At 40.4% G+C, this 13,714-nt stretch overlaps 2 protein-coding genes across 2 annotated transcripts; one reads left to right on the top strand and one right to left on the bottom strand.

The window, feature by feature from the left end:
• The first annotated feature begins 7,573 nt into the window (after positions 1-7,573).
• Positions 7,574-9,269, top strand: LOC131884069 (uncharacterized). Its single transcript, XM_059231708.1, has 3 exons — positions 7,574-7,807; positions 8,780-8,952; positions 9,020-9,269. The coding sequence occupies exons 1-3, from the start codon at positions 7,684-7,686 to the stop codon at positions 9,221-9,223; spliced, it is 501 nt and encodes a 166-aa protein (XP_059087691.1). The 5' UTR covers positions 7,574-7,683; the 3' UTR covers positions 9,224-9,269.
• On the bottom strand, positions 9,255-11,263 carry LOC131884051 (large ribosomal subunit protein mL49-like). Its single transcript, XM_059231692.1, has 2 exons — positions 10,578-11,263; positions 9,255-9,580 (listed from the first exon to the last, which is right to left on the bottom strand). Exons 1-2 carry the CDS (start codon positions 10,994-10,996, stop codon positions 9,325-9,327), a joined length of 675 nt encoding a protein of 224 aa, XP_059087675.1. The 5' UTR covers positions 10,997-11,263; the 3' UTR covers positions 9,255-9,324.
• Between the last annotated feature and the right edge of the window lie 2,451 nt (positions 11,264-13,714).

Genomic DNA, 13,714 nt, shown 5'->3' with positions numbered 1-13,714 from the left:
CCGCCTCCTCCTCCTCTTCCTCCTCCGCCTCCTCCGCCTCCTCGTTCTCGTTCTGATGTCGACATAGAGTTCTGATGAGCGCCCTCGGCCCCAACAAATTCTCGTTGGATTGGAATGAATTCCCTTCAAAGTGGAGGGTGAGTCCCCGAGTTTTGCGGGCTCGCTCATTCTCCAGAGCAAGAGGAATCGGGGGTCTTCTAGTGTATATCGGTGATTGATAGTCCATGCCGGCCGCCGAGGACCAGGTACTCGACCAAAGTCGAGAGATAGTGAGAAAGAGACTTCTCCGGAGAACTTGGCCTCTCCGATTGTGTGTGTATGCGTTTGTGAGTGAGGAGTGAGTGAGTGCGGGAGTTGTGGAGTATGATAGTCACGGGCAATGGTGTTGGTACATTGGATTGGGGTCTGGTTCATCCAGACGTAGGGCAGAGATTGTGAGGACCACCCAAGAGGTCGGTGTCGGTCCACGGGGGATTGCGTCCCTCCAATTGCCTGCTTGCCTTCTAATGCCCAAGCTACCGTCGAGAGGAGTCTTCGAACGGCAACAAATGGTGTTAGGAGCTGGGAGGGACGAACCACCAATGAAGTGATTGTACAAGACTCCCCAGGGTCTTGGGTTAATCCGTTAAGAACTCTGTCAACCCATCATACGAGACGATTCAGACGGATTCATTGCCGGCAATGACGGATCATCTAATCCATTATGTCAACTGAATGTATGTATATGCAGCGACATTGGATTCAGAGCAATTTGATCAACTCATCTTCAGTCGTGCTCCAATGCCATTAAGACCTTGAACCAACGCTTGCTTTTTTTATACCAACTTTTTACAATGATTCTGCAATTGTACTAGTAAGTAAAGGCCCTCAAGACATGTATACTACACAAGGTTTGTCGATATCCTTCTTCACAAAATGATACATTTGGACATATAACTTTCGAGACCTTTCTTCGGCCAGTTTTGAAAGAAAACTCTTGGTCATGGTGGTCGGTACTTTGGCATAAAAGCGCATGTCAAGTGATGTCTCAAAATGGCAATTGCAAGGGATCTCTAAGGGTCAAGAGAGCGAAAAGGGTTCAAAATCCATTCAATTGTAAATGAAGAATGACTCCCTAAAGGTCCAATATGATTTGTTATTGGACCAATCATTCAGCCATCACCACTTTTGGGGCCATTACTTCCTGTCTGTGCTCATGTAACGATGGCATCAAGTTGACTAGACTACTGAGGAGCACATCAATATTCTCAACAATCCTATGCAACAATATATTCCCAAGAGCCTTAGCACCAAAAGGCAGATTATTCTACAACCACAGGTTATTTCAGTACACATGCTGAAGACGGCTGATAGCAAACACCTACAGAGGTATCAGAATTAAGGTATCAGATCCAAAGTGTTGTTGATTTCCAAGCTAGGCAGACTGCAGCCAACTTATTTTTTTCACTTGGGCAAAACTTTACACTAAAGCCGACACTCCAAACCCCACAACTCAGTTGAGGCATTAATGTACCCAATTTGAAGAGCAAGAACTAATTCGTCGCCAAACGAAATGATCAAGATCAACGTTATCTTTCCTACGCCAAGGACTCACAAAGTTAGAAATGAGAGGACCCATATGTAACAGCTTGTAGATCTTGCCAAGTGAACAACATTTCGTTATATGATAGTCTCCAAAATAGAAACCTCTATCCACTACTAAGAGTTGCATATTGATTTATGAAGTGTACCCAGTGTTTGGAGCCACCCTGTACTTGTGGGCAGGGTGGGCATTTCATTTTTGGACACTTTTGTCCACCCACCCCTGTCCAAAATTGTCCAAAAATAAGGGTGGACAAAAGTGGACAAAAATGCCCAAAAATACTACAAATCTATAGGAAATTCTACTTGAAACCTATCTTTTACTTTAAAAATTGCTCTTTGATGGTTCCAAAAGGAAAATGAGTCTGTAAAACTTTGCCATATACCTCTAACATACTCCAAAAATTTATTTGAAAGGCAGGTTCTTAACTCTTTTTATCTAACCTTAGACAGCAAGTAGGGAGCAAAGCCCCTCTCTAGTAGAATACAGCTGGTGCAAAGCATTCAAAAACTGGAAAAGCTAAATATTATATTCTGGTTATATAGCTTCATTTATTCAACATTGTTAACTTTTTGCAACAACATTTTGGTTTAAAATCATAAGTCATTTGGAATTTCCTCTTAAAAAGAGCTAAGACAAAAAAATAGACATTTTACCCCATTGGTATATTTTGATAATGACATATTTTTTGTATATTCATGGTTTTCCTTTCAAAAGCAAACAATTTTCAATATTGTTAGTTTTTTTTAACTTTTAAAGATGTATTTGATATCAGAAAAAGAGAAGAATCACTTTATTTTTTAAAGAAACATATATCTTAGTTTTTATACGTATGATGAAAGTATAACATCCTTATAAATATAAAAAATATTATTGGGTATTTGATATACAACTGCAAAGTTTTTTTTAAATTTAAGATTTAATTTTAATTAAAATTCCCCAGCCACTGAGTGCCCTAATTGTAGTGTGGCTTGGACTTTTTTACCTTCAAAAAAATATTAATGATATTTGTTTTGACTTTGCAAAGCTGTATTTTATCAAGATAATGAAATGAGATCTCAAGAACACATTTTAATGTATATCTTGGAAATTAAAAACGTTAGTGAAATGATGTGTCTGTTTTCTACAAAGGCTAGTTGCTACTTCATATTTATGTATTTTAAGAAAGCTTAGATTTTACTAATTACTGATTCTATTTGCTGGTTAACGTCTAGATTAGGTAAAGAAATAACATGATTTAGGGTTTAAAAGTTTGTGCTTGTCAACTCCCTTTTGAACAATTGTACTTACTTTTGGACATTTTCTGCCCACTTTTGTTCCCTTTTGTCCACTTTTGGACACTTTTGTCCACTTGGTGTCCAAAAGTCAAGCTGATTCTCAAAATTGCCCACCCTGCTTGTGGGTGCACATCTCCTAGAAGAAGTTCGATGGTAACTAGATAACTGACTATTGGGGGGACACGAGGATATGCTCAATCCACGGGATATCAAAACTATTTTGACAACACCCGGGCCTGATTTAGCCTGATTTTTTATTCTAAGTCATTTGGATCAAATAGCTACTCTTTTACTGCTTATGGTGAAAATGGCATGGTTTTTTAGGCATTAGGTTGACGGACAAGACAAGTAGGCTTCGTTTGATCTCTCAGATGTCTGAAGCATAATTGACATTCAAGATAAAACTAGATTAAAAATTTGAGGTTTACAATATATAAAGGTTGCATCATTGCTGAACCATATAATTATAAAAAATGCAATTCGATTGTTTATCGATATCTTACGAATCTTTTATATCCTCATTGCAACCTTCTGAATTCCAAAGTAAAAAAACACCATCACGAATTCCTTGATGAAGCTCTCCATGTCATTGGTCTTGATATCAAATGAAAAGGATCCAGTCCATGATCTATCAAATTCAATGAACATTATTTATTACAAACATCAGCTAATTCTAATGCACTGGTTTTCAAGTATACTTTGAGATATTCCTTGAAAATCTCAAGTTGGAGTTTATTTACAACTTTCAAGTGATAGTCATATTCTTCATAAGATATTGCTACTTCATCAAATGCATAGTGCTACTTTACCAAGTGCAATATAGACATCGTCTTTAAATGACACCTTGGTTGTATTAACCTCTTCAAAAATATCTAAACAATCAAAACCAAAAAGCTCCTTTCTCTCAAGCGTACATTAAGGCAATTATTGTGCTTGAGACCTACGGATTAGACTTTAATTTTGTTTCGAAAAATACAAAACCGAAAAAACTAAACGAAAAAGGGCAGCTTTTCGATTTTTCGAACAATTACCAAAAAATGGATCAAAGCAGATGAAAGTGTCTTTGAATACTGGGGTCGCCGGGTTGAGTCTCGACCGTTCAGTGAAGCCAGCCATCAACAAAGTCCTTATGCTATTTGCGATAAGCTGTGCATCAGTTTAATTTTCCATCTGCACGTGTGGTTAGCCTCTCAAAGTCTCCATGAGTTTAATTCTCCATCTGTGGGCGTCATCAGAGCCTCGAAGTCTCCAAGAGAAGAGTCAGGGAAAAGAATCAAACCGGGGAACTCTCAGATCTAAGAAATTTTTGCTGACCACTGTACCACGTCTTTTCTCTCATAAGGGTGACTTCCAATGACCAGATTCCAATCCACATCCTCTGGGGAACTAAGTCACTCTCTATAAAGAAGTGAAAAGCTTTGGGATTTCATACTAGTGCGCCCTCTGGTTCTACCATGAAGAAAGTGTCACCATGTATCTTACTGATGACAAAATGTTGGCACCAAATATTGTTTTCGTATTTCTGCATGTTTTTGTCACTTGCCATGTAATGACTTCTTTATCAAGTGAATGTTTGACTTAAATAGTTCAAAATAATTGTCGAACGATTTCCTGAGATGGCGAACAATTTTGTCAATGAAAATTTGGAAGCACTGGATGTGCTTAAATCATGGTAGTTCTTGCCACGACTGTGGCGCAGCCTGACTAACTCACACAGCGTAAATCCGATCCGGTACTTTACACGTCTCTACCGGGTACAATTAGGGAAACATAAATTTTATTTGGCCTGCAAGGGATTAGATACCAAAACCATACATAAATCAATGTTCACATGTCAGTCTTTCTTCGTCCAAACACTTTTTCAAATTCCAAATCCTAATCTTTTGTCCGATATTGATTCATAATGCACCTTGTTGAAGCCCATTAAGAAGGACGGGAAATTCGAAATGTGCAACAATAATTCTTCAGCCTTTCGGTTTTGTGCAGAATGATTTTTCGAAAACACGAAGAAACAGTTTTTTTCGAAAAGTCGATTTTTTTTCGAAAAAAGAAGTCTACTGCTGATTGATATTTGTATCTTTGGTAGTTGTATTTCAAAGGCTCTATAAGTTAACTAACAACGATTAGTTGCAGGAGCTTTTCTTGAGCTTCGGGTAAAAAAGAATGAGGGAGTTAATTGTCCCAACTAACTTAACTCATTCTTGTCTAACTTGTTCGATTCTCCTCCTCTTGTTTCCTGGGAATTTTTCGAGTTGATTCAGGTCCAAAAAAAGCGAAAACCTTCATTTCTCAGCCATATTCTGTATAAGTTACACGGGAATTTAAGTTCACCGGACAAGCTCTACGGTTTTCAGTACATATTCAATAAAAATACGTTTTCGCTCCTTAGGATCCAGCCATTCTATTGAGGAAGGTATGTAGTCAAAATTTTGCGAAATGAACAAGATATATGGACAAACAGAGAAGAATACTGAGAACACGAGGCGCATTAACAAGGAAAAATCAACAATGTGTCTGTTGACAACCATACTTAATTCTGTTTAAATTCATGTTAGCGTGTTCTATTTTAGTGACGACAAGAGTCTTATTATCACTTGTGTCCTTAATTAGTTTACTCTTATCATTACGAATATTACTCCGCAACTGAGCCGAGGGAAGCATTCAGTCATGAAAGTTAATTCGTTCTTTTTCAAGGGAAGGCTCGTGGCACTGTAAAGGCAAGCAAGCAGTCACTGCAACATTCAATGTAACATTCATTGCATTTACGTGCTGCCAAAAGAAAAGAACAAGAAAAGTGTAAAAGCGCAAAAATGGCTCACGCAAACATTAATTCAATTTCTTTATCAACTTTCACCAACTTGTTGTTTTTTTCATCGTGGATTGATTTTTAAATGATTACATGGGCGGTGTTGCCCTTTTTAGTTGCTACTGGTGTGAACGACTTGCTTAACAAGCATATTTGAAGTAAATTGGCAAATTTTTCTCATCTTTTGTTTCAACAGGTCTGTCTAATCTTCATTTTGATATTATTAAATTGTCATTTTTAAAGGTCTGCCATGTGTACCAATTTCCTGATTTGCTTTTTTAAAATGTGGTGTCAGAAAACAAATAATCATTGACTTCAGTAATTATTCTTCAAAAGGAATGTAAAGACTAGAGCATTCGAATAGTAATTGCGTTCAGTGCATGCTGAAGTTCTAACACATCAACTAAATCACATAGTGAAAATTTGCAGTTCAAGACGAGAAACCTATTTCACTTTACTTTAATTTTCGTATATATTATTTGATCGTCCAACAAATTAGAGTTGGCGGATCTGGCTAGCCCATGAATATAGGTTTATCGGGAATTTGGCAATAACTTGTCAAGCCTGACTTAAATCCTACGACTGGATTATAATCCGTACGATTTGATGGTAGCAAATTGAACAATGAAGGAGCCCAGAAAGAAGAGAGTTGGACTTCACTGTTTTGACAAGCCTGAATTCTTGAAGGCTTTGAAGGTGCCCTCAACACGCAGGTTAAGCCTCTGTGGTCACTGCAATTGACCCTAAAACTGGGTTGTGACACAGCTCATGGACACTTTTGAAAACGTAAAGCATCAGGTACCTTTTGTACCTTCCCTGACCACTGTACAGTCCCAACCCAACTCTCTAGCCTCTCTCATACCTTCAATGTTCCTGGTAAAACATCTTTGGACCTGTTTGACTTTTGCAAATCAACGAACTAATTGAAGCCCAAATGGGCGAGGCATAGTCAAGACAATATCAAGCGGCTGGACAATTGACTGGAACAGAGTTAGCATCGTGATACTATCTCTGGACTTATGTATCCAACCACAGGTTTGAACAGCTTGGCCAGCTTTCAATTGGATATGCTCATCGAACTTTCCATAGTCTGGAGGACTACACCTAAATCCTTCATGGATGAGACCTGTTCAATATCTTTACCTCCATTATCTACATGTGGAGTATTCAAAGGAGTTGACCTGAAGGTCATTGAACGGAATTTCATTCAATGAAGGCCACATAATTCTCAGAATCCGCAGAATAGATTTGACCTACAACCTCTACCAAACTACCTGAGTTCTGACCATTCCTACCCCAAACTAATTTTGAATCATCAGCATGGGAGAACGCGGAGATACTCAGCACAAGCAGCGCACGCTGAATCTAAATCTTATTATCCATACTACTATAATGCTGTCCAGATCTATTGGGATAACCCCATGTGGTTTTGTGAGTGCATAGATTGAGGTGCAATTTGTACCCAGTTGCACTGCGTTACTGCGAGTATCAGGAAAAGAACGCGGAGGTACTCAGCACAAGCAGCGCACGCTGAATCTAAATCTTATTATCCATACTACTATAATGCTGTCCAGATCTATTGGGGTAACCCCATGTGGTTTTGTGAGTGCATAGATTGAGGTGCAATTTGTACCCAGTTGCACTGCGTTACTGCGAGTATCAGGTAGTTTCATGAACACATTTTGAAATGCGACTAGATAAAATTTAGTGCTGTCGCATTTTAAAGTTTGCGTTCACGAAACCACGTGGGATACCCCGGTACCCCATTCGACAATACTTTTCCCTCAAATAAGGTGACATGAATTTGACTCATATGTGGGTTTTGGCGCTAGTTTTGGATTACTTCTCATCTTCTATGAAATCGTTCCGATATGCGGTAATGAGAGGTTTCGTGTTTGTAATTTCAAGGAACACCACGCCACTCTGAGACAACATCAACAATAAACCTCTGGAACATCTCCTCCGAGCCCTTGATAACTGATCAATTCAACAAAGTTCCCTTGAATCCCCTCCTCACAATGTCCTTTTGTGGCATATCTGGTTTTCGTCCATTGTGGCAACTCTCTCAAGCTTCGGGATTGTTCCGCTCCCAATCCGTATTACCTCGTTGTCCACTCATGGCCTTGGATCATCCGGTGGAGTGTAAGCCAGCAATTCGATTCATTCAACTATAAAACCTAGCGACCGAAAGAGGGCTACGGTCTTCATACTAAGTTGATAGAACGTGGGGGGTTGTCGAAATTGTCATACACTTTGAGCTTTAAAACGCTTAAATTGGACGGAATTCCGTTTGAGATGGGTATTCGCCCTGAGATTAGAACCGTTTTCATAAATAGATAGCACCGAATGGAGGTATTCAATAGGTATAGTAAGTCTGGCATGAGTTTTCATATGAAACATTTTTGATTATTTTGGGGTAAGGACTTGCCCCTGAGATTAACCCCCATTACCCCACGAAAAATTATCTCCAAAACGTAGCGGATGAAAGCCATGAGATATATATATGGCAGACAACAACAACAACAAAATGCTCAAAAGGAAACCGAGTGAACTAAGGATATTAAGTAAAGGAAAGAGAGAGCCCCTCGTATTATGAGAGACTGGAGATGTTAGGATTACAGGGACACAGTATTCTGAGAAAGTTTGAAATGTTTACGATAGGGTGTGTTTTCAACAATATTCATGACCCAGATTTTAGGGTTTATTGTCGCGATTACAGAGCTTAATTTGCGAGCACTTGAAAGCCTTGAAGAATCTCATATGATCTTTCTCGGCTCCTTCATTGTTTATTTTTTTCATTTAATATTCGTAAGGACTATGTAAGCGTTGATCCTCTAGCATCTTTCTAGTCAGGTTTGGACAAATTTTTGAAAAGCATTCCAGATCAACTCCACATTCAAAAAGTAGCCCGGTCTGCTAACTCAAATTCGTTGGTAGACCAAATATCAATCAAGTTTAGCTCGTAACTGTCAAACGAATTCTAGTATTTCACTTCAAATGTACCGGGGATAACCTTTTTTTGAGAGGTTAATGACGCTCGTGAAAGCCCAAACCCCCCAAAGTAATGGGGAATTGGTTGAAAGTATGTTTCAAAATCTGCTTGCTCACTTTTAGATGCTCTTGGGGGAGTCCGAGGAAAGAAGGTATTGGGTAAATCGAACACACGCAACAAATGCGGCCACCCCAAGGGCAAGAAACGCGGGGTCAAAGTGTTTGACGGCCAAAGAGTTCCCATCGGCAGTCTTCTGATCAGTCAAAGACGGATGGACATCCTACCTGGATGGAACGTGAGTTTGGCTAGCCTCTGTGTTTTTCCACTCACTCAACTCAACGCCCATTTCATTCATTCCTTAGGTGAACAACACGGGCAAGTCGTTGTACGCCTCCTGCAACGGACGAGTGATGATCACCACGGAGGTATGCGATCCGAAAGTTGCAGAGACATTATCCGAAGATCCCTTTGCCATGGACGTGCCCGGAGAAAACATCTACAAGATGCACATGCATATCGTCCCGGATCAACAACATCAATACTTTAAACTCACCGAACAAGTGTAGTCCAAAGTTCATTTTCAAAACCAATAGAAAGTCAATCAGAAAGTCACCGTTGTTCATTCAATTATTTACTTGCACAAACAAAAGTTAACCATGGGAGAGATCTAAAAGCCTTTGGCGATGAGGAACTCCTTGAAATCTTGTTCAAAATCCCCTCGAAAGATGACCTTGCCGTAGACTTCGCCCACTTGAGATATGAAGTCCATTTGATATCGCTCGAAGAGAAACTTCTTTAAATCATCCCGAAGAGCAAACAAATCCCCATCCACACGGGCCACCTTGGTGCGCATGACTTGGCTCTTTATGTTGTGATGTATGTAAACGGGAAGCATGTGCTTGACCGTTCGATAAACGTGGTACCTATAAATGCGACAACCAAAAGGCAGGTTATGTATGTTTCGAACTGATCTTGAGCTCAAGTCTAGGGTAATGCAAGATCGTATTCTCTAACTTTCATCAATAAATGCCGCCCTGAGAAGGGCAAACTGACAACTAGAACATAAGATATTTTGAATTAGCTTCCTCATTGATTGAACCTAGCGCTATTAATTGAACTCTACTCATCATTTGATATCGAGTCGACGGAGGCCTGGCCATGATCTCATGGAGTGATAATGACCTGGTGTTCCCTATTACTCAGGAGAGAGTGTCGACACATTGAGTCTTGGTCCTCTCATGAGTCAGGAGGCAAAGCATGATATAATGCTCAGTGCATGTGGGCCCAAATTTGTACTAAACTCAATGATGTTTTCGAGCGACAAGCATGACACTTCATTCAGGAGATGTTCTTTTTGCGCACCTTGTCCCCTACTCCCCACTTTATAAGTTTAGATGCACTAATATCAACCCAAGGTTAAGGCTTGACAAAGCACTCAAACATGCAGCAGAAAGGAAGGAGGTTAATTACACCCCAAATTCGTTTTAACGTAGCTAGAGCCATGTACCACTGGGAATATGAACGGGGATGGCATGGACCAGAATGAATACCTTGGAAGCGAGTGAACACATGGCGCTTTCCTTCGGATGAGACGGACCGCAGGTCGCTAAAATCACGTGCTTGAAGTTTCTGCTTGATCGAACACCTGGATCAAAAGCGACGCCCACTTAAAGTGCAATACTAATTCAAGCACGGAATAAAAGCACAAGTAATCATTAACAAGAAGAGGCCTAGCTCATTCAATTTAAGATTGAGCTGAAAATTGAAATGCAAAATACTGAAAATCAGTGGTCAGGGGTCAGTGTCATTGGAAGAGGAACGCCATACGTGGATTATTGAATCGATTCCCCAATGTCAATTCTGGACCCTGGTATCCCCGTCCATATTGCCGAGGGTTTGAAAAGACTATGGGCTACCCACCGATAATCGCCGGGTTGTGCCGTGGGCTTTACAAAGCCTGATGGATATTCGGGCAAATCCGGCACCTCGGGCACCGTGCTCATGGGGAAGAGTCGGTTGACGAATTGCCATTCCTGGGGGTCCTCCGAGATGACATAATCGCGGTCCGGAGCTGCCTCCTGGGGTCGACCAAATCGGAGCTCGCCAAATGTTTCGAGATAGTCTTGGAAATGGGTGCGTTCGTCCGCGGGCTCCTGGCGAATGAACTTCGGGTCAAAGGATATATGCTCCGTGCCTTTGTGGGTCAATGTGTCTTGATCCACGGACTTCTGATGCCACACTGTCGAAGTGGACAGATGAGACCGTGGATGATGATGATGATGAGCGAGCCAAGCTTGAGAGAGGCCTCGCCCACTCCGGGTCAGACGGTGGATGGACATGATGCTAGATTTGGGCGAGATTGATGGGGAAACAGCAAGAAAGAACACACTTAGATTCTACAGAGTATATATATATAAAGTTTCGTTTGTTTACATGGATTCAGTCAAACGGACTTTTGGAGTCTGATATTGGTCCTTTAGTTGCGTGATTACAAAAACGTGGCATTGTTTTGAATGGAAGGTTTGATCAAGGGGTGTTTTGGCTTACAATTCGCCAGATGTCGCTCCAAACGCCTACATGGGCAGAACAAGGGATGTTCGTGTTCAAAATGTTAGTGTGCGTTCAAAGATGCTTTATAAGATGCTTTATTAAGCATCCCTTGCGCCCCTATTCAAGAAAATTTATGTCAAAATGCTTGCCGAACAATTTGGGAAACGTTTAGTTTATGGCAAACAGTTCTTCTTTGGACTGTCTACAAACAAAACCCCCGATCATAATAGTTTGCCAAATACGTATTTTGATTTTGATATCTAACCAAATGAATATGCCAGCAATCATATCACTAACTACCTTTTGTGATTTGAATTCATTTAAAATTTCCGTTCATGCACAATAAATAAAAGATGATTGATATAATAAGCATTTAACAAAAGGAGGATACAAGCACAAACCAAACGTCGGGTTTATTAACAATCTCATCAGATGTTAGCTAATATTAATTTCTAGTTGAAGGCCTGTTTTACTTTTCTATGAACTATACCATTAGCTAACAGATTGATAACTTTTGTTAACTTTTTTATAGGTTTCCGAAACTCAATTTTGGCAATAAATAGTATCTTTTATTTACATATTTTTTAGTTCAAAATCAAGCATGATTAAATGGACAACAATTTTACTTGAATGTCACAGTACTATTCATCAGCAGATCACAGGTTGAAATTGTGGTCCAGTATTTTATTCTAAGGTCACGTCAGTAATGTTAATATCTAAATAAAATGAGAGCACAAAACAGGGTTTAGTTGATATGTATATTGATAACCAGGTGAAAATACAGATGACATTGACAACAATCAGCTCAGTTTTCAGGAATAAGTAAGATAAACACTATTGAAGAGGAATAGTGATGGAAATTTTGGTAGTTGTAGAGTAGAGGATGGCTCGATTGGACTGATTGCCAATCTTGTGGCCAGGCAATTGGGTGCAACCGTCAATATTCCAAAGAAATGTTGGTCCCAGGACAATGATATGATGCCACATTGTTGACCTGGAAGAGCATGGTTTGTTCGGAAATTGCGTCCGAAAAGGTCAGGTTCCCACAATTGTTCAGTCAATGGCAAGGGGTCAAATTTGCTCATGAAGTGCATTCATGCATTATTGGCACACTAAGACCCTCAGAGGTATGTCCTGAGTAATTTGAAAAGAGAGTCATTGGCCGCTTTCAGGATGAGCTGGGGCGCTGGGACACAATAAGTGAAGGCCATAGACAAAGATGAGCACTGGGAAGGTCCCGCATCCTTGACTTGTTGATAAATCATTAACAAAATATAGTTGGCTGAGTGAAATGCAGTCAAACAGTAGTAAAAGCTATTGACAACTTCAGTTAATGTGGAGTTGGTGGAGGTCAATGAAAACCCATGGCCTGGGTCATGATGCCATTAACATGAAGGCTATTCTTGATCCACGTCGGGGAGAGAAACAATTTGAGATGGCCAATCAACTCAAAAGCTGACCTATTGCCTGAACATACGTTCTTTGTGGAGAGATGCTTGGCGTGTTTTAAATAGTATTGGTTGAAGCCATCCAGTCAATCCAGGGCTGGTGGGAACAATTTATGGACCATTAAAGCCAAGCAACCGCCAATTGAGTGAGTCAGTTGAAGAGTTAGACCCAGTCTGTAAGCTTTTGTTTTCATGGACAACACTGGTGGGTGGGAAACGGGCAGGAGAACGGCAATAAGGGGCTGGATTGTCTTGAAGCGTGGGCCTCAAAGTGCAGAGGATCAATCATGGCCGTATGTGTAGGCCAAGGGCGGAATGACGGCTATGACCACAAGTAATAAGCAGCCAAGAATCTGTAGGGGCGGATGATGAAGTTGCCTCTGATCTGATCTAAATTGAATCAGTCTTTGGATGAGGTAAAGTAATCCATCAACCACTTGCTTGACGAGCTCAAGCCATGTTCACGGCAGGGATTTGGGTCACTCTACTGCTTGAGCAACCTTAAAGTAAAGAGTAGTATCTCACGATTGATAAATGGATCAAGGACAGGCAAAGGACTCGTTCATGTGTGAACAGGTACATGAGAAGGAAAACAGTGGAAAGACATTCAAACGGTCGATTGGTTTTGACACCGATTGACACACCCAAACTTTCTAACTAAGGCACATGTTGAATTAATCCTCGATTTGCCGCTCTGATTCTTGCGTCCTTCTCAAGCACTAAATGATTGTTTTGCCCATGTAGCAAGACGTCATCAGGGTTATCAACAGCTGAACTCGATTAAGACACTCACCAAATTTGAAGAGGCCAGCCCACTGGGCAGCCAAAGCAGCCTGAAAAGAAAGCGCCCCCCCTTGGGTTTAATACACACCCTGACATCTTTTGTGAAGCTCCTCTTTTGTTACTTTCCACAAGACCAAGCCAGCCACACTCAGAAAGGAACCGAGTGGTCAATAACTTTTTCTACGATTATGGACAGTTATTTTGTTTAAAGCTGACGATGGCATGTACAGTTTAATACATGTGTACATACATAATAGCCATACAAAAAGGCCAAAA

This window comes from Tigriopus californicus, chromosome 1 (assembly GCF_007210705.1).
Source record: "Tigriopus californicus strain San Diego chromosome 1, Tcal_SD_v2.1, whole genome shotgun sequence".
Classification (NCBI taxonomy): Eukaryota; Metazoa; Arthropoda; class Copepoda; order Harpacticoida; family Harpacticidae; genus Tigriopus; species Tigriopus californicus.
This window is presented reverse-complemented; position numbering and strand designations above follow the sequence as displayed.